The sequence below is a fragment of the Coturnix japonica genome, chromosome 8, assembly GCF_054131305.1.
Source record: "Coturnix japonica strain WE chromosome 8, WE-NBRP24, whole genome shotgun sequence".
NCBI lineage: Eukaryota > Metazoa > Chordata > Aves > Galliformes > Phasianidae > Coturnix > Coturnix japonica.
Window position 1 is genome coordinate 30,437,780 of NC_140670.1, and position 25,345 is coordinate 30,463,124.

At 43.6% G+C, this 25,345-nt stretch overlaps 2 protein-coding genes across 3 annotated transcripts; one reads left to right on the forward strand and one right to left on the reverse strand.

Annotated features, from left to right (window-relative positions):
- Positions 1–363: 363 nt before the first annotated feature.
- On the reverse strand, positions 364–7,005 carry EEF1AKMT2 (EEF1A lysine methyltransferase 2). The gene is given in 7 exon segments (XM_085554847.1): positions 364–1,984; positions 1,986–2,074; positions 2,869–3,085; positions 3,931–4,038; positions 6,290–6,404; positions 6,761–6,826; positions 6,931–7,005. Coding segments are annotated over 7 exon segments (702 nt in total). The 5' UTR covers positions 6,999–7,005; the 3' UTR covers positions 364–1,945.
- Positions 7,006–7,359: 354 nt separating this feature from the next.
- ABRAXAS2 (abraxas 2, BRISC complex subunit) lies at positions 7,360–23,719 on the forward strand. 2 transcript variants are annotated; one of them, XM_085554841.1, is made up of 10 exons: positions 7,360–7,453; positions 8,805–8,895; positions 11,962–11,998; positions 13,578–13,671; positions 14,396–14,462; positions 15,871–16,061; positions 16,612–16,731; positions 17,380–17,464; positions 18,975–19,089; positions 21,512–23,719. In XM_085554841.1, exons 6-10 carry the CDS (start codon positions 15,916–15,918, stop codon positions 21,976–21,978), a joined length of 933 nt encoding a protein of 310 aa, XP_085410967.1. In that variant the 5' UTR covers positions 7,360–7,453; positions 8,805–8,895; positions 11,962–11,998; positions 13,578–13,671; positions 14,396–14,462; positions 15,871–15,915; the 3' UTR covers positions 21,979–23,719. The 2 variants fall into 2 exon arrangements, with proteins under 2 accessions (XP_085410967.1, XP_015723097.2); XM_015867611.2 differs by lacking the exon at positions 13,578–13,671.
- The last annotated feature ends 1,626 nt before the right edge of the window (positions 23,720–25,345 follow it).

A 25,345-nucleotide genomic window follows, 5' to 3' on the forward strand; every position in this document is an offset into this window, starting at 1 on the left:
CTGGAGGACAGTGGTTGACACCACCCTTTCCTTTCTAGTCTTTCCAGGCATCTCATTGAGCTTGGAATCTGGCTCATGAAGCCAGGTGTAAAGCCCGGCAGCACTCAGGGAATGGCAGCCTTTGGCATGATGTGGATCAACAAAGGAACACAATCCCTCTCTGTCCTGCCTACCTTCCACACACCGCTATTCACAGCTCCATAAAGGTATGTTGGCCCTGCAGCGCCATCCAACCTAAACTCGGGACTACAGAAAAAGCTGGTTGAGATCCAAGGATGGTATTGGTTTTACTACCCACAAATCTCATATTTGACAGAGAAATCACAAGAAAAACCTCCAGAGAGAAACACAATAGGAGCAGAGCACATTTCAAATGCTGCTTTTACTCTCCTGTAGTTTAGCTTTGCAGCTGACACCAAAAGTCACACAACCGTGTATTCATGCAGATACCCACCTTTATGAACTACCATAAAGCTCTCCAAAGCACAAAGCCTCACTGCTCCTAACTCAATGTTTATTTCTCTGCCTCTTTTAAGAGGCTTCTCACTGAGAAGCTCAGACATCCTGAGTTTATACCTTCATGAAACATCATCTCGCAAGGTGAACTGCCCCAAATCAAGGCCATTCTTTGACACCGTTTCCAAATCTTACCAGTCAGTAAAAAAAAATATCATTATTCAAGTCACTATTACAGCCTCCATCATTCATAAGGGTCAGGTTTCTAACAGCAGATTTCTAACAGCAGGCCTTTGATTATTACTGCCTTCAAAACGCCCTCCTCAGCATGTTTTACAAGCATTCTTCTACTCTCCAGCGATAGTTCAAAGTGCATGGGCCTAAGAATATTGCCAGCAACAGATCAGATGCAGAACTCATTAGACCCAAGTGATACCTTGTGTGCTTGAGACTGAAGAGAGGCCGCTACCAATGTAGGAATCAAAACTCTTTCACTTGTTGGTGCCACTCTGTTTTGTCTGTCCCTCGTCCTTCCTTCCCATAGCACCACCTATCTGCAGGCTCACTCTTTTCATTCCTTGAGCATTTCACCAGTAAACTTCAGTGTAGTCCTGAGAAGCTGCCAGGCTCAAAAACTCTGCCTCAAACTTGCCCTAAATCCCATTTATCTCACAGAGTGCGGATTTATAGGTCAACTCCTCTTCATTACGCAACTAAAATCTATCCTGAGAAATTCACTGGAAGACATAAAGTCTTTGCTGGCCATCATTATATAGCAAATTAGTAATGAAAGAGGCATATGTCACATGCTAGTGAGATTATAATGTCACACCTTTATATAATTATGGGATCAGTGGAAGCCAGTTATGAAGCAAGTCCACATTCCCACAGGTGAGATATGTAAAAGCACTCAATAGTCAGGAAAGAGTCAAGTAATTTCAATGGAGGCAGAACTACACTTAGACCCAGAACTTCTGAACTTACAGCACTGACTGGTCTTTTTTTTGCAAGACTTTCAGCTTTTATATTCATTCTCCTCCTTAATAGTTACATTCACGTTTACCTATGGCAAAAATAAAAGGTCCAACACCTACATCTCAACAGCTTGTTTCCAATTACACCGCAACAGAGAAATGAGACTCGCTTTGTAGAACACCTTTGCTTCTATTGGTCACTGAATACCAATCCAGAAATGAAACACCAGATAATCTTTATATTCCAAATGCAAACATCATTCAGCTATCTCAGTCAATACTTAAAATGACTTATTTGTCTCTCTCCAACTTGCAGCTTCCCTGAAAGACGTGAGGTTGTAGCAAGGACAAACTTTACAGGCAAGTTATGCAAAGCTGTTATGTTTCTAGGGCAATGTTTTATAGCCCCTTAGAGTTCCATACATAGCATTTAACTGTGTACTCAAATAACATTTATTTACACACGTGTCTGAGGTTTGCTGTCAGGCTTACTTTAAAGTTCAGACCTTTCTCAGCTAATCTAATTTATCCAAGATGGACGCTCTCCCTTTTTTTCCTTTGGAAAACCAATGCTGTTACGCTGTTTCCAATTCTTCCTCCAAAGCAAAACTTGGGTGTTGGCAGCTCCTCCACAATTTCAAATCCTGCCAGACAGAAATTAAAATGTTTTTATTACAACCAAGTTATTTTATTCTCCTCTTGAACAACCCCTTTTCCAAACCATTCTTTATTTGTCCGGAAAACTTGCCCTGTCTGTTACTTTGTAATTCCGCAGCACTGTATTGTTACACTGCACTACTGCTTTATACAGCTGAAACCATTCCATGGGTAATAAAAATCTCAGATGGCTGAATCACACGAATTAATGGCAGAAAAAGATGATTACTTGCCAGCTATTTGAGTTCCCCAGAAGGGATGGTTGTTTTAGATCCACACTCTCGGACTTTCAAGCTTCAGGCAAGAGATTCAGGAGCAAACCATCACGTTAAAACAAACAAACAAACAACAAAAACACCTTCAGAAAGGATCAGAAATGTCACTGAGAAGGGGATAAAAATGACCAGTCAGACTTGCGAGCTCCCCTAAACATGGGTAATTTTTAGTGCAGTTGTATGGGTGAACTGGATCTGCTAATAAAAGGTAAAAAGAGAAGGAAAAAGCCACACGGGTATTGAATTCCCTCCTTTCCCAGTGTAGCTAGACTGAGATCCTTGTTCTCTGAAGTATAATAAAACCCGTGCCACCTTGACATATTGGCAAATGCTGAAGCAGTAATTCTTGAGGAAAACAGTGAGAATAGGCTGAGGAGTTTATTCATCTTTTTACTACCTTTGTCTCATCCTGATCTGAGAAAATATGTTAACACAGACACAAAAATCTACCCACTGCACCCTTAACTCAATGATAGGTTGGCAAATGGATCCGTTCAACTGCTCACCTTCTCTGAACTCATTCAGCAGCTCCTCCTTGGTCCAGTTGCAAGATGTTATGAGGAAAAAGCCCTCTGGCTTCAATGCACTGCAGAGAGATCTCACATACTGCTTCCTCTTTCCAACCGCATCGTCAGGATTAAGGCTCACAGCATCAAAAGTCCCCTTGTCAATACAGATCTGAAATCCCGACAGCTCAGCTGATGGAACCAGGAAGTCTTCTACCTAAACCAGAAGTCTACAACTGTGAAAACAATCTTCTGCTCAGGAGCTCCTGAAACTTCAATGCAAACCAGTGCTTTAATACCAAAAAGCCTCAAACTTGGCAATAGGAAAGGGTAAGCCAAAGTTACGATGCCACATCAGCTTCTTTGCTCTCTACCTGTGACATAATAATCTATTTGCTGTAAAGCCCACATATATAACCATTCATCTAAGGCTCAAGCTAACACATCTGGGAGTTCATTCTTGAAACCATTATTTGTACTTTGATCTCTGTTTTCCTAGATGCTGTGTGCTGGGCCCTGCACAAATACAGAAGACAAGACAGTGCCTGCTAAAATGAGATCGCAATTGAGATACAAGAATAGAGACATCATAGGGATAAAGAGCTGGCGGGGAAAAGCACGGAAGAGAAACACTGATGAATGGCTGGGGCTGGATCTCTGGGGGTCAATGGTCACCCCCCTGCTCAAGTAGGGCCTCCCAAACTCCCTGCTGCACAGCTATTGGCAGGGAGTCCTTTCCATAAGGATTTAGTCTGGTCTTAAAGCTAACATTCAGAGTATATCAGCTTCAATACAGAGCTTGTCAAGTGGCTTTCTGCTCTTCTGTTCCCTGTGAGAAGCATGGACAGCTTTTGACTGCTACAGACAACAAGATAAACCACAGATGTTCCTGTAAACACAGATTTATTTGGTTAGAGTTCTCTTACAAGGTATAAAACACAAATGAATTTCAAAATACATCGTTAATATATTACAGCGAATGCACCTGAATATCAAGTAGGTCACTTAACCTTGGGGTCAGTTGCTTTCAGTTTCCTTAATGAAGATTCTCTCAACACTTACCAGTAATTTAATGTTAGACATCCCTTCTTTCTCCCTTACTTTCTCTGAAAGTTGTATTGCAGAAGGTGAGTAATCAATCCCAGTGAGGTTAGTGAAGCCATTTCTTGCCTAGATAGAAGCAGAGAATCTTAATTGATGTGCTAGCAGGTTTTTTGTTCCCCAGGTCTATTCCTATGCTCTATAATTCACCCTTCCCCCTCTTAATCAGGAGGAAAAAAAAGGAAACAACAACAAAAAACACACAACCCGGAACCTTTATTTCTGCTTTTATTTCTCATTTTTATTTGTTATCATCACCAGAGCTAAAGAGCCAAGGGAACAGACTGCAGTAACCCCATATCTGCCTGCTATCTCATAGAAGAACTGCTGACTGAAAGCTGGTTGATGTCAACAAGTGGGAAACTGAGGAGAACTGCCAAAAACTCTGGAGGGAAATAAGCTCTTATCTGTACCAGAAGCACCTCCAAACCAGGAATTTTCTGTGATGAGAACATGCCGATGCCAGATGCTTCTTTAACAAATATGAGACCGAGCCAATATAAGTTATATATTTTATTAATACAGAAAAACAGTGTAAAACTTTCATTTTTCTGATTTTTTCATGCTAACATCTATCTCAATGCAACTATTTGCATGCACTGAGGTCCTTGTATCACTGATTATCAGGCAGGTTACAAACCACATAAAAGGGCACATAGAGACTTTCTGCTGACTTTGAACTAGATAACGATAACCCAGTTCATCCAGCTCCGATAACAAGAGCTTAGCAACCCTTTTGCAAAGCAGATGGGCTCACACGCCTCTCATCAGCTGGAGCTGGGTACCTGGGAGCAGCGTGGTAACACATTTGCATTCCCAGGTAGGAGCAGATCTGGCAGCACGTGGGTCAGCCAACCTGGCTGGCTCCAAACCTAGCAGGAAAAGCTATGAAGAGCTACAGCCTTACAGCCAGCTGCAGGCAGAATGGCAGGGGGGTAGAGGTCGTTGTTTTCTGAATACCAAGGACCTCAACTAGCATTAAGCAATCTGCTACCTGTCTACTTCTTCCAAAGGCCAATACCTCAACAACAAAGAGAACAACGTTTATTAAAAGTTCTTCCTCCTTTTAGCAGCCCCTCAGTCCGTGTGAGTGCAGTGCTAGCCAGCTGTTCTTAATCAAGGACTAATTTCAGCTAAACACAAAGACTGTGTTGTTTGCATTTGATGAAGAACAGCATATTGCTTAGGCTTCTGCCCACGTTCCTCCCCAGAGCTCCAAGAGCAAAGCAAGCTTCCTGAGATGCCTGTGCTTGAAGGCCTGGGGGTGGAAGCGTAGTTTCCACAACAGCTCTTCTGTTTGGAAACGAAGAGCTTGAGTCACTTCAGGGAGTTTCCATTCACTCCTATAGTCACTGGGGCAGAGAAGGAAAGTTTAAGGATAAACAACATTAAATGCTGCTAAACCTGTATGGCCTGACTTCATATGGACAGGAAGGGATCATTCACTCCAGTGCTGCAGTCAGATAAGTGTCCTGAAGGTGGTACTCACAAGCAGCCTGTTGCTGCTCCTTAATAGAGCTGGTTCAATTAGCAGCAGACACCCTCACTTAGGTGCTAAACTCCTCCTACAGCAGTTTAATAGCTTTTAAAATGCCACTGCAGTCAGTCCATCCTCACAAGGGCTTTAAACTCTTCTAAAATCAAAGCCCGTGCATTACAAACCCAACCCTGACTTCCATTCAGTTTCAGTTGTAACTAATGGAACTAATGGAGAATGTTGTTAATAGGAACTACTACAGCAACAAAGCTTCCTTCTTTCCCAATTCTGCAGTAATATTATAGCAAAGGATGCACTCAGAACCATGAAAGGATTACTGTGGCTGCAAATCACCTTGCATCACTCTGTAACATTATCATAACACTTCAGAACCTGTCTGGTAAGGGGTTTCCACCCTGGCAGAAACGGATGCTTCTTAAAGCACTGACAAGTATTCAAAGCATTTACACGGCCTACTTGGTTTTGATCACTTTTTGCAACAAGTATGATTGTCAGAACTGAGGATGGACAAAGAGAACTGAGTTCTGAGCACCGATTCTGTTACAAAAGCAGGAGCTTTCACACAGAATCACAGAATGACCCGGGTTGGAAGGGACCTCAAGGATCATGTAGTTCCAACCCCCCTGCCTGGCAGGGCCACCAAACATACACCTTTACTAGATCAGGTTGCCCAGAGCCCTGTCCAACCTGGTCTTGAACACCTCCAAGGACGGGGCATCCACAACCTCCCTGGGCAGCCTGTTCCAGGGCCTAACCACTCTCCTAGTGAAGAACTTCCCCCTAACATCCAACCTAAATCTTCCCTCTTTGCAGCATACTAACCAATTCAATCAGTAAAACACCATTCCCAGTTCCAATGTCGAGCACAGAGCTGTCGAGAGGCACCTTCTGTTTCTCCAACCACCTGATTATACGAACCATGCTTTCTTCTCCAAACCTGTTGGGAACAAGGACTCAGGTGATCAAGCCAGCAAAGACACAATCAGCACAATGAACATATTTCATTGCTCCCCAGCTACTGCAGAGCCCTTCTTATTGAAGCACCTGCCTAACGACTGACATAGTTCATATTCCATGTCTGCTTTAAGTATAAATGAATCACATAACATGGTTTGGCTTGGAAGAGGCCTTAAAGGTCACTTAGCTGCTGGGTGTCCCTAACAGCTCAGGCTCCATCCATAGACATGGGCAGCTCCATGGATGCAGTACCCACAGCTCAGGGGGCAGTTCCAGGTTTCATTGTCCATCCCCTTTAGAAACAAACAGCAGGTCCGGCACAATTGGTTTAATTACCAAATTTCTCCAGCGTCTCCCGTCTCCTGAAAAGCTCGCAGCTCTCTCTCATACGCCGCATCCCAGCTACAGAAAGGGGGGAGAAAAAAGGAGGAGAGTGAGCCCACTATCACAGCCGATAAACCAAAGGGCTTCGTGACGGCCAGGCACCCCCTGAGCCCAGCACTCACTGCGGCCTAGTACCCAGCGCTGAGGGGGCGAACGGCGCCTCCCCGCCGGCCGCCATGTTTGTTACCATAGAGTGCGGCGTTACCATAGAGTGCGGCCGGCGCGGGGCTGGGGGGGACAGAGCGCCGCCCTGGCGGTGTGGAGGACCGTCGCTCCGTGCATGCGGGCTGCTCCTCTATGTGTGCCCGTTTCGTTCTTCTGGCTCATGATTTGTCCTCATCCCCAAGTGTTTCTTCAAACTAATATATGTCACCATCCGTAGCTGTGGTTGCGGTGCTTACAGACGCTCTGGCGGATACATTGGATGACCTTGAAGGTGGCTAAGATTGCCCAGCGAGGCCTGAGCGCTGTCGGACTACATCTCCCAGCATCCCCCGCGCTCACGCCGGAAGTTGGAGGGCGTCGAGCGCGCGCTGCCTTGTGGGAGCGGCGGCGGCGGCGGCGGTGTCCAACATGGCGGCTTCCATCTCGGGCTACACGTTCAGTTCCGTTTGCTACTTCAGCGCCAACAGCAGCGCCGACCACGTAGGTGCCCCGGGTCTCCTCCTCTTGGAGGCGAGGCGGCTCCGGGCCCGCAGGGCTCGACCCTACTGCGGTGTAGGCCCCGCTGGGCTGTGAGGAGCGGCCCTTGGGCAGCGGGGCGGGTTGAGGCCGCTGTGGGGTGGGGGGGTTGGAAGGGGGAGAAGAGAAGGTTGCGGGGTGAGCTCAGTGCAGCCTTTAGATACATGAAGGGAACCTACAGCCAGGAGGGGAGTGAACTCTTGGAAAGGGCTGACAATAGCAGGACACGGGGAAATGGTTTGAAGTTAAAAGAGGGAAGATTTAGGTTGGATGTTATGGGGAAGTTCTTCACTAGGAGAGTGGTTAGGCCCTGGAACAGGCTGCCCAGGGAGGTTGTGGATGCCCCGTCCTTGGAGGTGTTCAAGGCCAGGTTGGACGGGGCCCTGGGCAACCTGATCTAGTAAAGGTGTATGTTTGGTGGCCCTGCCAGGCAGGGGGTTGGAACTACATGATCCTTGAGGTCCCTTCCAACCCGGGTCATTCTGTGACTCTCTGTGTTGTGCTGACACCGCTCCCTATGGAAACTCGCTCTCCGTGCCAAAAGGGACCTTTAAGATCATCTTATTCCAACCCACTGCTGTAGGAAAGGCTGAGGGAACTGGGCTTGTTTCGTTTGGAAAAGAGAAGGTGCTGGGGCAACTTTATTGTGGCCTTCAAATACTTGAAGAGAGTGTATAAACCAAAGGGGGAATGCCTGTTTATGATGGTAGATAGTGATGGGACAAGGAGTTTTAAACTGAGACAGGGGAGATTTGGGTTAGATATTAGGAGGAAGCTTTTCACATAGGGTGTGGTGACGCACTGGAACAGGTTGCCCAAGGAGGCTGTGGGTGCCCCATCCCTGCAGGCATTCAAGGCCAGGCTGGATGTGGCTCTGGGCAGCCTGGGCTGCTGGTTGGTGACCCTGCACACAGCAGGGGGTTGGAACTGGATGAGCACTGTGGGCCTTTGCAACTCAGGCCATTCTATGTGATTCTATGATGATTCTACAGGGGGAGACACTTCTCTCCAGACCAGGTTGCCCAAAGCCCCATCCAGCCAGTCCTTGAATGTTTCCAGCGAGGGGGCGTTCACTTCATTACAGTGAGTGTTTTCAGTCATGACATCCCCATGTTATGGGGGTGGCTCATTGCTACAGTGTTATGAGTTAGGATATCAACCCTAGTAAATATAAGACTATACCTACAACAGCACATGTGCTTATGTCAAATGATAACTTTGTATTTAGCCTTCCATTTAATACTAAGAAAGTTATTTTGCATGTGGGATTTTTTTTCCTGTTTTTAGTCTTTATTTCTTTCTCTTGGAATTGCAGGAAGGGTTTCTGCTGGGAGAGGTAAGACAAGAAGAGACCTTTAGCATCAGCGACTCCCAGATCAGCAACACAGAATTTCTACAGGTAATTGGTAAGTAACAGCTTTGGGAAATTCCGAGAGAAGCACTTGTCTCGCTCCAATTTAGGAGTGAGGCAAAGGTTCTTTTGATATGTTATGCCCGGCGTGAGATTAAGAAGAAGAGCATTCAAATGTTATCTGACCAGTTTATTAGAAATGATAGACAACTGAGGGGATGGGGAAGGGAGAGCGACGAAATATCAAAATTAGGGTGATGGGGAAGGGAAAGTAGGCGATAGAAAAAGGCAGAAAAGAGCAAGAATTACGTTAAAGCGGGGAATAGTCACCTCCTGGATTCAGCAGCGTCCCGTAGCACGTTGTTAACGTTGGTCCGGGGCAAAATAAACATAGGGGAGAGCAGCAGCGGAGTAGCAGGCCGCAAGCAGCAGATCGGTGAATCGCAGAAAAGATGGTCAGAGTACCGTGGTCTCAAGAAGCGAAGTCTCGGGCAGCAAGGTCCCTCGGAGCAGAGTCTCGAGCAGCGATCCCGGAAGAAACAGTAGGCAGCAGTAGGACAACGGTGGAGGAATCTGAGGTCAGATACCTAGAAACCTAAAAGGTTCTTCAGCATGCAGGCATCTTCTTCAGCATGCAGGCGTTCACGTAGAGAGGCATCTGATGACAGAAAACCTCCTTGTTTCCGTAGTGAGGCATCTGGTGTCAGAAAACCTAAATTCGGGGTTTGTATGTGACTTGCTTCCCTGTTCATATGTGCTCTTTTTATCCTACTTCTTTCCAGCCTTCGAGACATTTCGGGACGGCTCAGGTCAGAGTCCTGTGATTTCCTCAGAGATGTCAATCTTTCTTGAGATCGGCCAACAGGAAAGGCCACTTAAGGGCCATTAGTCCTCAGAGATGGCCATCTTCCTTGAGATAGGCCAACACAAAAGACCACTTAAGGGCCATTGATCAGTATCTTATCTCCCTTTCGTAGCTCCCGGACTTGTCCATCTCTTAAACAAAGGGATTTCTCGAACCTTGGTTCCTGTGTGTCTCAGACAAAGGCAGTCCTGGAACCTTGGCCAGGACTTGCCTGAACTTGTCCATTTCAGCAAACTTTGAGACAGTAATGTAAAAAGCATGGCCTCTTACAGCACTGTTGGGTTTTTCATTTCTCAATAGAAATGAGAATTATTATTTCACATTTGTGACCGCTGTTTTAAAGTCAGTATTAAACCACTGACTACTTTATTTGCTCTGGTGATTGAGGTGTGAGGAAAGGAAAAGCCATTTGTGAGGTACAGGGCTTTTTATGCACCTCTTCTTGTAAAGAATGTGTTGTTTGCTTTACAAATGCTGAAGCAGGGTAAACTTGTAGTAGAGGGTTTGGATCAGTGGCTGGTAGGTGGAAGCACTGTGAGCTGTTGTGACATTATTTGTCGAGGATTATTAGCCAAGTGGTTTATTTCAATGGCAAGAAGAGCTAGTATGTACCACTGATTTATTGTCTTGAAAGCTGAAGTAGGGCTGGTTGTGTAGGTGTGGATCTGGAAAGTTAAGTAGATTCCTGGTTTGAAAAAATAGGTGATAAACTGTGTGACCTGTACTAATCCTTGAGATAAATTACAAACAGTGAAGGGACAGTTCATCTTGTGTGTATACAATTATCAGAGTATTGTAGCAAGGGGAGTAGCTGCTGTCTGTCTGTTCAGGCAGAACTCAAGGTGGCTGTGCAGTGCTATCTAGTCATTACTGGTGGCAGTGCAATAATGTCACTGACCAGCTGCATTCTAGTCTGATTTCATAAACCAAGGCTTGTGAATGTTAAAAATGATTCCCTTTCTAGATATTCTTTGTGTGTGTGTGAAAAAGGAAATTAAGCCCCCAGATATATCCTGGATACTTTTTGTTGACTCATTCTTACTTCAGCCTTTATCAGCCTCACAAGTTGACCTGAGAGTTTAGGAGTTGAAATGAAATCAATGGGTATGTTACAGTTCTCAAAGAGAACTTGCCAGAATGAAGACGTGGGGCTGACATGGCTTTCTGTGTTTGGAGTCATTTCAAAGTCTCATCACTGGTGAAAGTGTTGCTTCTCAGGCAGCGTGTGCCACTGATATTTGGGGCCTTGTGATGGTGGCTAAATGTGCTGTGATGGCAACATGTGTAGTCTGTCGTTGGGAACTGTGGTCTGCCTGTGATTCTGCTGAGGTTGGCATCATGGCTGTGAGTCACGCCGGAAGGAAGGCTCTAAACAGAGTTGTTGCTAAACGCTCCAGCAGCATTCAGATATAGGATGTGAAATAGTGTTGCCATATAAATGCTGCTCAGTCTGAACAAATAGGGGTTCAGGTGAAAGTTGTGTGATCAAAGCATAATAATATGGATGAGTAGAGGAGAACTGGGCAGAAGGACTGAATGCCACAAAAAGGAGAAGTCATGTTTGGTGTTTGAGGGAGCTGAATGGTTTGGATTCTTGCTTTTTTCCTTATCTCACTACTTATATTCTATAGCCTTTGCTTAAATGAGCATCTTAGCATTTATTAGTAACCCATCAATGGAAAAAGTCAGGGTGACATACTAAGAATTTATAATTCTGTTGTGTAAAATGAAAGTGCAGCTCATCATTATAGAGGGCTGTTTAATGCTTTTTCTCATAATGGATTCTAGTTGTCTTGCCAGGTTAAATAATCCCTTGTCTAAAGTTTCAGTCGTTTTTTTTCTCTCCTGTCCCTTTTCTTCAACAGTGTTTATTAGAATAGCAATGAATATCAATGCAAGTAAAACATGGATAGTTTTTTAAAGAGGAAATAATCATAAATGCCTTTGTGATAGAGGTCACAACTGTAAAATAGCATATAGATCTGAGACTAGAGTATATCTGTGTTTATCAGAGCTAGTGCGTGTCTCTTGTATTGTTATTTTCATCTATGAAATGGAAGATTAGAAAGAGAAACTGCTTTTCTGGGTGTGCTGCTGTGTCATCAAGACTTGTTGGGACACGAAAGGACGTTGTGTGGTCAGATACAGAAGTTTTATTTGCTCAATAGACATGATGTGGAAAGGTTATGTGAGATATGCCACTATGATGCCTCTTTATCTTGAGCAGCTGGACATATGTCTCTCTTTTCATTGCAGAAATCCACAACCATGAGCCTTGTTCGAAACTCTTTAGGTAAGCTTCTTCTGGTTTCTTCCATTGTCAGCTGTGAAATATAAAACAAAACAGCTCAATGAAATGTAGCAGTGCTTCAGCTGTACCTTGCAGAAATCCATTCTGGTACAGAAATCCATGTAAATTGCACTTACCATGGCAGTGGGAGTATGTGTTTAGTTTTAGTACCTCCTGCCTTAATATAAAGCCTTAGTTTAGAAGGAGTGCTGAGGTAACCAGTACAGGTTTCTTTCTCTGCCTCTTCAAATTGCCACCTATGCAGTGGAGGGGGATGCAAGTCAAATTAAGTCATATCACTGATAACTAAGGTGAATGTCAAAACCAATTTAATTTATCATAGTCTTAGGCTAACTCTGCTTAGGCCTGCTGGGTGGCAGTACCTTATATACCTGCTGGGTTAACAAGTCCTGTAGTTAGTTGTACTGATATGCACCGACTAATTACTGCAAAGCTTTCAGCTTGCTGGTTCTTTTTGCCTTCTGATCTTCTGCACTTCAGAATTAAATATAGGCCTGATGTTCCATTTAGCAGCTTTAATCTATTACACGTAACTTTTCTGTATAGTCTTCATTTGTTACACAACGATGGCTTCTAAATTGCTCCCTAGAAATCTTTTTCAGAAGGAATTCCCAATTAATTTCTTCTTGTCTTTATTTAGAGATTTCCAGCCAATTAGGAAGACGTAGTACCTTGGTTACTGTGACTGACACTAGTTACATTAGAGAGAAGAGCTGCAGTCTATCATGTGCTCTCTGATAATTACAGAAGGGTGCTCTTATCCTAGTGATTTATATGCTGGAGACTCCACACACTGAGATAATGTCCCAGTGTCTGGTGGGCCCTTCCTGATTCCCTTTGGTGCTTCATGCAGCACATATCAAAGCCGATCACGTTTACCATCTCTCCCCAGTCAGGAAATGTGTTGTTGGTATCTGAGTTGATGAAAAAAGGGGAGGAAGTCTGCATTTTGCCGTATGATTTCTGCACGTGAGCAAGGATGAATGTATTAACTTCAAAGCATAGGGGAATCACACAAAGTTCAGGTAACCTTTATCAGCAGCAGAGCAAGATTCTGGTTGTTCTGTTCCTTTAGTTGCAGCAGCTGCTGATGCAGGGGTATTTTGCCTTATCCTTTTGATTTAAATGCAGCCAGGCTAAGGAGGCTTGTGGCTCATCTGCTCTGTATCCTTGTAAGCTGGTGTTGCTGATGAATGTTACAGGCTTAGCTCCAATGCATTTAGCAAGGAATGGGAACTGAATGAGAAGGTTTTAAAAGACCTGATACCTTCATCTGTGCAGTTTTCAGATTAGGGTGTTCTGTGAAGTACTAGTTGCTCATCCCATGGGAGAACAAGTTGTGAAGCAAGAATTGGATATTCAACCATTATAAGAGTATACAAGGGTTGTGAGAATGATTTGAAAAGATTATGCAGAAATCGTATCTTGAATTAGTAATTGTAACTTTAATATTCAAAATAACCTGCATATTAAACCAAATCTTATTTCCACCCTTAATTACCAGCCAAGTACTGAGCTCAGGATTTTCTGTTTTGTTTTTTTTTTTCCCTCACACAACAAGAGTTGAGATCATAGACCTGTAAAACAGAGTGTTTTCCTGCACTGCTTTAGGTGTTAGTGATATCAGCTCTTGAAAGAGACTAAGGACTTGGTAGGTAAGTCAAGGAGGAATCTATTTTCAAATGTTTTTTGCTTCTGTTATGAAGTGTGATCCATTTGAATTTATAACCCTATCTGTGTGGATAGCTTTATAAATTCTTAAATATGTCGTGTCCTCTGAGTAACAGCTTGCCAGGATTTGGGCCCCTGTTCTGTAAGCAGAGCCATGTGGAAAGGCCACGGTACTTCTTGAGATTCTTGCTGACCCCAGTTGTAACTGTTTTGGCTTTGGGGTCTATTCAGATGAGCTTAATTGCAGGACTGGAGCTCAGGAACGTGATTTGTAGCTGCATGTCAGCTGCTCCTCTTACCTCTGTGGCAGGTAGGCCTCCCATTAGCAAAGCAGGGGTTTGCAGAGTGCTGGTCAAAATGCAGCTCCACTGTCTGTAAGTTCCCTCTGTTGTGGAGACTGCCAGCGAAATACCAGTCATCAGACTAACGTGTGCAATGAAAGCATTCAGGAACTAATTTCAGGCATATTATGTCACCAGTTATCAGCTATGTAGTCACTCCAGGCTTCTGGTTTTGTATGCTGAGTAGCACCCAAGTTGGATGACTTGAGTAGGTGGTGTGAGTGCTGACCTGTTGTGATAAGGTAAAACTGTGGAGGTTAATTTCTAGTGTGTAGACCGCCATCTATTTGAAGACTATAAACTACTTCATGTATAATGTGCGTGTGTGAACTAAGTGCTTACATTTCTCTTTTCTTTTTTGTTAAAGCTTTTATGACTATGCAGGCAAGGTTAACGAGGAGAGTTTGGACAGGATTCTTAAGGATCGAAGAAAAGTAAGTTACTTATCTTTTCCTTCTGCACCAGACATAAGAGCACATAATCAGAAATGAAGGGCTGGTATTAACGCACCGTCTGATTTCTGAGCTGAATGTATAACATAACCATTGTGGACTCCATTGCTGAAGCCAACCAAAAATGTCTCTGGTCTGAAAATCTGTTCCAAAAAGTTCATTTTAAAAGGTTTTTTAAGAAAAAGTCATGCTATAGCCTTGTAAAGGCAATTGTTGCCTACCAGTTTTAAGATGGGGATCTTGTCAGAAAGTAATTGCATGCTTGCTGTTGTAGCTTTCTGTCATGTGTATATTGCTAGGTCATGAAGGAGTCGGGCTCACAACATCTGCTTAGCAGTAGAATTACTACAGGGTGGGAGTGACAGATATAAGGCTTGTTTTCTGTTACACAAACCAGCAGCAAACCAGTGTAACCCCAGCTGCTGGTAGAGCTGCAGACTGCATCCCTCTGATCACAGAACTAACAGTGGAGGCTGACATGTTGGGCTTCTGGGATCTGCTCTGCTTCTGAGTGAGGGTGAAGTTATCATTGTAAAACTGCAGTCTTTATTTTTGGATCATCTTGCCAACCTGAACTGCAAACTTCTGTTTACAGGCAGTTCTGCTGAGGAGGGATCTTTAGGGAAGCAAGTTTTACTGTAAGAAGTTAAAAACAGTGTTTAATTATGACAGTGAGTGTCATATTGTTAAATACATCAATTCTGTTCTATTCCAATAAATGTACACAGGCTTAATGTGTCACTGTGTGATAGTGCCTCTTCTTGGGGTTGTTAATGATGTATCCTTTATCATTATTGTCTTAATTTAATTGCCCATTTACACTAAATAATTTCAATACGTTGTGTTCTAAATAATCATTGGGTTATAATATCTTATCTGCTGTGCATATGAGCCTTATCACAATTAAATACACAATTTTATCACCATGTACAGCAGATTAGTCCCATACATCTTACAAAGCAGGCAAAGCATTTGTACATATGTTTGCATAGCACTGGAAATGTGTCTTGCAAATCAATCCAAGTGAATAAGCAGTTGAAATGTTTAGGCTGAAATAAAAATGAATACAACTGCCCCAGTCTGATAATGGGAAGGTGCTCCAAGATTTGTTGTTAAAAGTGAACAACTGAAATAGAAACTAATAAAAGTGGGCTCCTAAATACCCTTAAGGGCATGTGAGCGTTTGTAGCACGCTGAGCAGTTAATGGCTGTGTGCAGCAGGATGTGTCAACTTCTGGCATTATTTAATAGGTGCAAACCTCTTGTAATTCAGTCAGGTTTGGTTGTAACAAAGCTGTTGCAAGAACTGGCTAATTAACATATCAGACTTAAGGCAGCCTTACGAGACATCTGTATCTCTCAATTAATACTTTTTTTGATTTGATTACAGAACGTTATTGGGTGGTACAGGTTTAGGAGAAACACTCAGCAGCAGATGTCGTACAGAGAGCACATCATCCATAAACAGCTGACCCACATTCTTGGAGTGCCTGATCTCGTCTTCCTTCTCTTCAGCTTCATTTCCACTGCAAATAACTCAACACATGCTTTAGAGTATGTGCTTTTTAGACCAAACCGAAGGTAAGTGATCTCCACGTGAGCCAATCCTTGGTTTTTGTTCTGTTTCTTATTGCTATTCAGAATAGTTTACAGTATAAAGAAATTGGCATAGTTACACAGGGGGTTTTCTGTTTATGAAGTGTTACCTCGGTGTAGGGTTGTTAGTGATGATGGCTTTTCACCCACCACCACCCCATGCAGGTAATTGATGAGTCAGTCTTGGGGTGAGTGAGGGTTCTCCTCAGTTTTTAAATATTCAAACATTAAAAACAATGTATCTGAAGAGAAATGGGATGTTGGTACCATATTCCTTGTGCCAGACATGAATGCAGGTTCACCCTCATGTCTGGCACAATGGCTATAAGAGCTCTACAGAGGTACATCTGTCTCCAGGGGATTTTTCATCAAGCATTTAAACACAACTTCTAATATTGAGCAGTTTTAATGATAAACCTAACTCGGAAGCTTGGAAATGAGACAAGTTGTGATCTTCAAAGAGATGGAATGGTGTCAAGACTACTGTAAATAATTTCTCAAACAGTAAATAACTGTTTCTGAACTTTCTCTGCAGGTATAATCAAAGGGTGTCCCTTGCTATTCCTAATCTAGGCAACACTAGTCAACAGGAATACAAAGTTTCTTCAGTGCCAAATACTTCTCAGAATTATGCCAAAGTCATTAAGGAATACGGGTAAGGTGATACCAAGCTCTGCCTTCTGTACCTTCCCCAAAATAGTGAGGATGATATGCCTTCAAGCTGCAAAAAAATCCCAGTTTTGGAGGAGAATGAGCAGTTGGTTCCTACTGTGCTTTTTCTGCTTAGAATGAAGACTTTGACAGGAACAGTTGTAACTCAATGTGCTAAGTGAAAAAGCAGACTTGCTATGGGCAGTCAGTGCTGTGGGCCTTCTGGCTGGAGGATTATTTTGTTAGTTATTTTTTTCTCAAGCAGTTCTCTATTCAAGCTTGCTTTAAAACCAGAACATTGATTTGGAGCATTTTGGGTTTTTGTTATTGCTGCTTTTAGTAATTTTATTTAAATGTTGTTAATGCAAAATAGCCCTTAGGACTATTAACAGTGAAATTATACAGACTTAGAGTTTCCTGCATATGTTTGATCTGAATAAAGATGGGACTTTATTTTTCTGGAAGGAGCCTTGATATCAAATATTCTGCTGTTCAAATTTTGGTTCTTTAGAGCATAGTACTTTTTACCAGTGTAAAAGGAAATACATTTTAGAACCACAGCAATTGATGGCTTAACAGCAACTCAGAGAGAGCGTGAGGTAGGAACTTGTGTTGTCTTCTTTAACTGATGATCTCCTGCTTCTTTTTGCAGTACTGATTTCTTTGACAAAGATGGAGTGATGAAGGACATCAGGGCTATCTATCAGGTTTATAATGCACTTCAGGAAAAAGTGCAGGTAACTTCCTTTACTTATTGCTCGTGAGTATGTACGTGGCATCTTTTCTTCATCCTTCAATTAAAGCAGGAGTTATTTAGAGCTCATAAACTGCGCATAAATGTTTGACTTCAAGAGTGGAACATGTCAGTGACCTCTGAAAAATGATTTATATGAATGTCATTGATGCTTTGTCTTTTGCAAGTAAATGTGACTTATTGCTCAGTGATTTCTGGGAGATTATAGCTATTTTTAAGAGTGCATCTTGAAGCAAAGCTTTCCTGAAGGATGTGGGGATTTGCCTGTGTGAGTTTAAAAATGATTCCTGGCTCTTGGTTTGTAGTGTGCAGCACAGAGCTCCATCTGCCAGTTAAAACTTGTGAATGTTTTGTGTAGAGCTCAAGCTTGTCCAGCTCTGAATGCAGCAGAGCATCTGAAAGCACCTCGTGTATCAAACCTGCTAGATGCAAACTTCTCAACTCACAGCTTGTAGCTGCACTGCCTTGGGAGCAAGAATATCACATTGTGATGGACTCACACTTAATTTCTAGGCTTTCTCTTCACATCTACCCTGTGATATCATCAGGGAGCGGTCCTTCTACCTGTTTAAAGTATGGCTTGGTTGTATTTTACCATGCCCATCCTGCTGCTGAACTGAGAACTCACTTGGGTGTTAGCTAACTTGAGGAACTTTGACCTTTCAAGTCAGTGTTCAACAGAGAACCTTGCTAGTTTCCTGCTAAAGCAGCTGAAGTGCCCATGATTGCATTATTCACACGTTAATTTTGTGTGTGGTGGCTTTTTTATGCCGTGATCTTTAAGATCCAGATACAGCTCTGAAAGCAGAGCTTATGTTCTTCAGTTGCAGCTGGAGTTAAGATTACTGGTTGTGACCCTGTGAAGAAGAAGCAGTAAATTGCTAAGGAGACCCCATGATATGCAGAACTGTTCATAAATGAAGGGCTACCTAAAATTTCCCATTTGTTTCTTAACCTGTATGGGGAAACTTGGCTGAAAATTGCTGGGCTTTGCTTGTTTAAGAGTTATCAGCTGGGAGATGAGCTCAGGGCAGTTGTTTGTTGACACAGCTGTTTCACACTCTGGTTTAAATTTGGCCTGCTATGAGAAGCATGCTCCTTCATGCTAGGTTTTGTAATCATGCTGCTATAATATCGTTATCGTGCTTACAGCAGTGCATTAAGGTAACTGAGGGCTCTTTGGGTTCAAAGTGGAAAACATAAGACTCTTTCACCAAGTAGGAGAAACTATCTTTGGTTCTTATTATGGCCATCTTCCTTGTATTGAGGAATGATCTGGAGTTGCTTTTACTGCCGTGCAGCAGCTGTGAATCCACTATAGCCAATGAAGAAAATGCTTTAGGTTGAGCTAAATGCTCTCAAATAGCCAAGTCCTGCCCTTAGCTTTGTGCTTTTAATGACTGCTTTTGTGGTGTTGGCTTTATTAATGTTGCTCTGGAAATGTTTTCTGTATTTGTTGCAAAGTCTGAGCATATCTGATGTTTTTCTCCTAGGCAGTCTGTATAGATGTAGAAAAAAGCGAACGTGTGGTTGAATCTTTTCAAGCTGATGTGAACAAGTTAAAAAGGCAAATTGCACAAAGGAAAAATGAAAAAGAACAAAAAATAAGTAAGTACCTTCTAGTTCCATTGTTTCAGAACAGATAATGTAAAGGCAGGATGTTTTGTGGGGTTGTTTCGAGTTGCATTCCTGATAGCTCGTGAAGATATTCCACACTGGGATGGATGGCACCTGCAGGTGTAGGTAGGAGTCAGCCAGTGTTGGCATGCTGGAAATAAAGGGAACAGGTGGAACTGTAGGGGAAGAGAGGGAAAGTCGATGTGGAAGTAACACAGGGAAAAGATCACTTGTAGGAAAGGACAAAAGACAGTAAAACCAGGAGTAGAAAAAACCCATCTAAGCACTGGAGAAATTCCTTTTGAAATAGAAGGTAGAGGCAGAGAATAGGCAGATGGGAAAGTAATATTTGAAGATAAACTTAGAGGCGACCTATGTATTTTAGCAAGTGCTTCCTCCGTCTTCCTATGTCTTGGAATAATCAAATTTTGTATTTTTAGCTACAGTGTGTTTTTTATTGGTTTCGTATCTGTGGCTGAGGCTGAAAGATGGCTTGTGTTGGTTAATAACCCCAGCTGTGCACCAGGCCACTCTGTTGCTCTGATGGGATACTTTATTTTCTCCAGGCAGTGAGGTACTTTTACCATATTAGTATTTTAGATCAAACTTCAGCCTTCTCTGAGGTTCCTCTTTACCTGAACCTCACAGGTGAGGTGAAGAGCCAGCACCGGTCACAGCCTATCTGCAGGGCATAAGCAGCATGAGTCACTGTTGCTTTCTGCTTGGCTGCTGATGAAACAGCCAGGGATCTGCTGTTTTACAAGCCAGCGAGAGGCAGAGCTGGTTCTTTAGTGAGGCTGGAGCTGATCTCAGCCCATATGGCAGCAGCTAGGGGCGGAGGAGGAAGAGCAGTCAGTGTTAGTCTCCAGATACTACCAGCGAGATGGAAGTGCTGGACTGAGAATCAATGCCAGAGGGAGCTGAAACAAGAAAACACGCAGCTGGTATCTCTTAATATTTTTAGATGCAAGTAGTTAAATAGTGAAGCTGGCCTTCTGTTCTCCCAGTCTCTCAATATTGGGAGAATTTCCTTGGTTTATAGTGAGTGAGTTGCTCCAGCTAATCAGTGTCTGGTCTGGAAGACAAGGGAGCATCTGATTCAGATTCCTGTGATGGTATCGTGTGAAAGCCTGCTTTCCTTGAGAATGTTTGGGTAATGGGTTATGGCTCTAACACTGGAGCATAAGAGTCAGCTGAGACTTTGTGACAGATCACTGACATTATTTTGTTGGCCTTCTGAGGTGTGGGCCGTGCACTTACCAAATGCCAGGAAGTCATAGAGACCATAGATCTCATATTGCAGACTGAAACTGCAGTTCTGTTATGTAGCTCCTTCCTCGGATGCTTGAGGGGAATTTAGGTAAGAGGAAGGAAGTTCACTGGCTTGACTACAGGAACTATTCAGCTTTGATTTCTGCGTTTTCCAGTAGAGCTGATAGCACTTAGTCCAGCACCAAGACAGCCTTAAATACACGGGTGTCAGTTCTTACAGGTGGTTGGAGGTTGATTAACCAGCGAGAACCCAGTCAAACTCAAGTCTATCCCAGCACTTAAGTGTTACTGCACAGGAGTTTCTGATGTATAATACTATCTACTTAAGCTGCCTTCTAGTTAACATTCCATAATACCCTCCTATGTATGTTAGAAGGCTTAAGCAGTTTCCTCAGTCTTGTCTAATGATCCAAGTTATTTCAGTCTGTCCTCGTAGGCTGTGATATCCAGACTAGGGGCAAATCCTTCTGTAGGGTTTCTCCCATTGTTCCATGTTTCTCACCCTGGAGCATCTAAAATTAGATGCAGCATTCCAGTTGTATCATTACACACAACACACATGTAATGCCTGTTCCATCAGCAGCAAACCTCAGTTTCTTTGCAGAAGGATCCAGCTGTCCCTTATTGTGCACTTTGTGCAGCTCCTATGCGTATCCTCCATAAATTGTTTTCCTAATCACCTCATTTGTTAGCATCGCTTTGAAGTTCTGATACTCGGTTACGCTGGTGGCTATTAGTAGAATAGTGCCATCTGTAATCTTAATTAGCATGTGCTGATTAAATTCCATCATCTAGGTTGGAATGCAAGTACTGCTCGTGTTACTCTCTGTTCGCTATGAAACGGGCTGGGACGTCCTTAAAGGCAAGGCATATCTGTGGCTTTTGGCCTTGTTTTGACTATGAAAGGCACATCAACTGAAGAGTCGCGGGCACAGTGAGCCTTAGCATAGATGTTTGTTGATGTGAGAGGGCAGAAAACAGAAGGAAAAGCATCCAGTCATGGAAACTTCATGCAGCTGTGTTTGTAGGGGACTTCATGTGAGCATGGGTAAGGGTTGGGTGGATGTGGCTGTAGCCTGGTGGCTTCACAGCATACTTTACAAAAGCATTAAGTACACCATTTTCGCTTTGTTTCTTCTAGGATTGCAGCAAGCAATTTTAAGTAGGCAAATGCCAGCAGATAACTTGGAACCTATGTTTGTTCCACGAATGTCCTACACTGGATTTGCAGTGGAAGGCTGCACGCTTGAAGATTCAGACGTCTCTGATCCTCCTCCTCCGTATTCGGATTTCAGTGCTACCAGTCAAGAAAGTACTGTCGGTCACGGCCTCCTGGAAAGCAGTGTTTTTATGCCTCGACCTCAGGCAGTGGGATCTTCTGGTTACGTTTCAACAAACACAGGATTGAAATATTCTGGTAATGGAGCATCCATGCCATCTTCCCAAAGAGCTGTTGGTGACAATGTTGATGAATCAGAAGACAGTGATTACGAAAACTTGCTTGAACCTACAGAGTCATCTGACAGTGAATACTCACAGACGAGGGATTCACGGCCTTCAGCACATCCCGATGGCGACTCCAGGAACACTCAAACTTCTCAGATTTGATGGGGGGGGGGAACCAAAAAAGGATATAACGCTGTTTTTCATCGTTGTTACAGAGAGACTTTGGGGATGAAGCCTGGAGGAGATGAACTACACAGGGTTGCTGTGCACGCAGTGTAGAAGACTTGCACTAGATGGTTTATTCACCTCGTGATACATTTTGCAAGTTTTGTAATGGAATCATTAGGATAATCAAGTCGTACTAATACTGAGGAGGTTCACGGATGTACTGGTAAATTTAGGCAGAATGAAATCGATAGAAATCCTGTAGCTTTTGTTGCCGTATTTTCTTTAAGACAACGAATTGGGTTGTAGTAAGTAAGCACAGTTAGTCTCCAAGTAACGTTCTCCAATCAAAACTTACCTCTTGCACTATCATGCCTTGAATTTTCATTTTTGAAAGGGAAAAACAAACATCTCGGCCGCCTTCAAAGTAGCTTTCTGTGATAAGCCAAATTGGCCTTTGCAAGCAAAGAGATGTCGATGATTCTGAGAAGCCTGATTGGAACAGATGTAGTCTACCTTCTATGGGCGTGCTCTTTTAACAGAGAATGGGTTTGTCTCAACGTTTTACTAGCAGAATGTGTCTATCACTTACCATGTCGGTTGCCTTCTTTTCTGTAAAGGGTGTTGGGGGGGGTGGGAAGGGGGTGGCTGATAAATCATCCCAATGAATGTCAGAAATATTCCTCTTCTGATTTGCTGGGTTTACAATGACTGTATGCCACACTGGCCTCATTTATCATCTCGTTTGTTGTTTTAGTATGAATACAAAGTGCACATACAGGAGCCAACGACCGACGGAAGGAGTCAGTTCCATCAGGATCAGACTCGAGCCAAATTGCAAACAGCAGAGACTGCTTCTTGCGTTCCGTTTGCATCTGAATATTGGATTCACGCTTCTATAGGAGTTACTTTATGTCACGAACAGGGGATGGGGTGGGGGGAGATTGTTTGGAGAGTCCCCTGGGTTTATTACCTCTTTTCCTCCGGCTGAAATGTGTTAGTGATGATTTTAATTTGAATCGCAGCTCATCAGAAAATCGCCGTTTGGGATAAATGAAGCGTGGAGTATTTAGAGAATTTCATGTTTGGATGCACTTATTTAATTACCGCTTGTATACTAACGTCGCCCAAAATATGTGAAATTATGCCACTAAAACTGTTTGCGTTATTGGATTGAATCCCTGATCTGTAAGTGAGAAAACACACGGTCTACGATGAGGGCATCGTAAGCTTTTATGGCTTTGAGATGTGAGTAGTAACCACTTCTGGTTTATACCCGGCAGAACAAAGCAGTCGCGTTAAAGGTGGGAATGGATCAGATCTGCTACAGACTGAAACTTCAGCACTTGTTGTGCACGTGGGAACAGCTCTGCCCATCAGCCTCTCTTTACCTGTACTGAATTAAGCAGGACGAGATGTGAAAACTGCCACTCTTCTATCGAGTGCTTCCAGCGGTCGGCATCTCGTGGTCCGTTGTAACTATTCTATACGTGATTCTTGTTAGCCTTAAGCTGTTGCGTTTTGTCATTGGGTGTTACATTGAACAGAACCGATTCCGGGTGCATCGCTGCTGTCAGTGAGCGCCTGCAGCTCGGCTGGCGGCGACACGCGCATCTCGAGGTGAGAACGGCCAAGATGGCAACTCTGGTTTTGTTTTTATTCCGCACAGAAACCTGCAAAATGTACATCTCTGACGAAGCAGTTAAATGTGACAATAAAATCTTATTTAATCCTCAAATTTATAGTGTATCTGCCGGGATGTTCCAAGAATGAAATAACCCCACTTCTGCGCATATCTTACATGTTTAATGTTTAGAGCATGGAATGAGCCTGTCCTTCATGTCCTGCACCAGGAGAACCTCTGGCTGTCCTAATCTTGGTTCCTGCCTCTTATTGCCCAGCACCCAGTGATAAATCCCCAAACAGAAAGCCAGCAGATAATCTAAGCCTTGGAGAGTTGCCTCCTGAGCAGCCTCCCATCCTTGGATTCCTTCATCACCATGGGCCCACCCATGTCCTTGCAGCAGCACAGTGACAGATCCACCTCCTGCCCTCATAATCCCACCCAAAGCGCTGATGACGGGAGTGAGGGAGGTGCCAGCTGTCCCTCTAAGCCCGTAATCGTGGTGCCCGCTGGGATCAGGGCTGTTAGTACTGGGATTAGGGCTGCTATTTTAGCAGCAAGTTTTCACCTACTCCTGCTGAGTTTCGGGTTGTTCCTCATTGCTGTGCATTGCTCAGCACTGCCCCACACCCAAACAGGGCTGCACCAAAGGGAAGCCCTAACGAGCTGCTGAATGGAACCAAGTGCGTTTCCCAAGCTTAACCTAATCCTTTCTTAAGCTTTATTAATGTCAAGTTACACTCAAGCCTGTTTATTTTTATTTCCCCTTAAGCTTTATTCCGTACTCATTTTGAGAGGGAGGGTTTGTGTCCTGAATGCGGGAAGGAAAAGTGCTCTTTTACCTTTGGGGTTTTGGGGGATAACAGGCCATGCAGAGTGGGATCATCACTGCTGAGGAGCCCCCCAGAACACACAGCGTCATAACCCCTGCTTATTTACAGCACCGTGAGGAGTTTCCATTGGATTCCTCACCCACGTACAGAAGAGAGGGGTAAATTCCTCCTCATTAAGCATTTATTACTTTAGGTTCTGGTCACCACAAATTCTTCACCTTTATTCTTTAATGAATTTTGACTCTCCTGTGCCTCAGCTCCATATTTCTTCCCTTGTACTGTGCTGGCTTTTCCTGTACCTTGGGCTACGTCTGATTCATTTAATCTCTGCCCACAGAGAGCAGAGAATTAGATTAAAGAGCCAAATTAATAAACTACGGTAGCTGTGAGACCTCATACATTTTACTTACCCAGCAAAGTACACCGTCCTGAACTCAGAAATCAGAAATAGTTTTAACAAATGCATGATCAACAACCTCCATCACCAGGAGATGATGGACAGGGCCCTGCATGGCTGTCCACGTGGGATGCTCTGGCCAAGCTCACGCTCTAAGACAGGGATGGAGGCCGTGCATCCAGTATTGATCTTTGCTTAATAAACTGTATCAAACAACATGAGCAGCAAGCAGCTGGCAGTGCGCCTTGGCCAGCAGCCCGAGCTCTTGGTAGCACCATCAGCTTCGGATGCTTTCTGCTGCACGCAACCCCTGCTCTGCTCTGCCACCCCAGCTCTGGAAGCAAGAGAAAGGGACACACTGTAAGGACAGGTGGGTAGCAGCTCTGGGTAGCTCAGCATCCCTCCTCCTTTGGGCAGGTAGGATTCATTTGGGACTGAACACCTTTCAAGTTTCTTTGTGAGCTGAATTGTCTCCTTCTCTGTGTCAGCTTTCCTCACATACAATCAGTC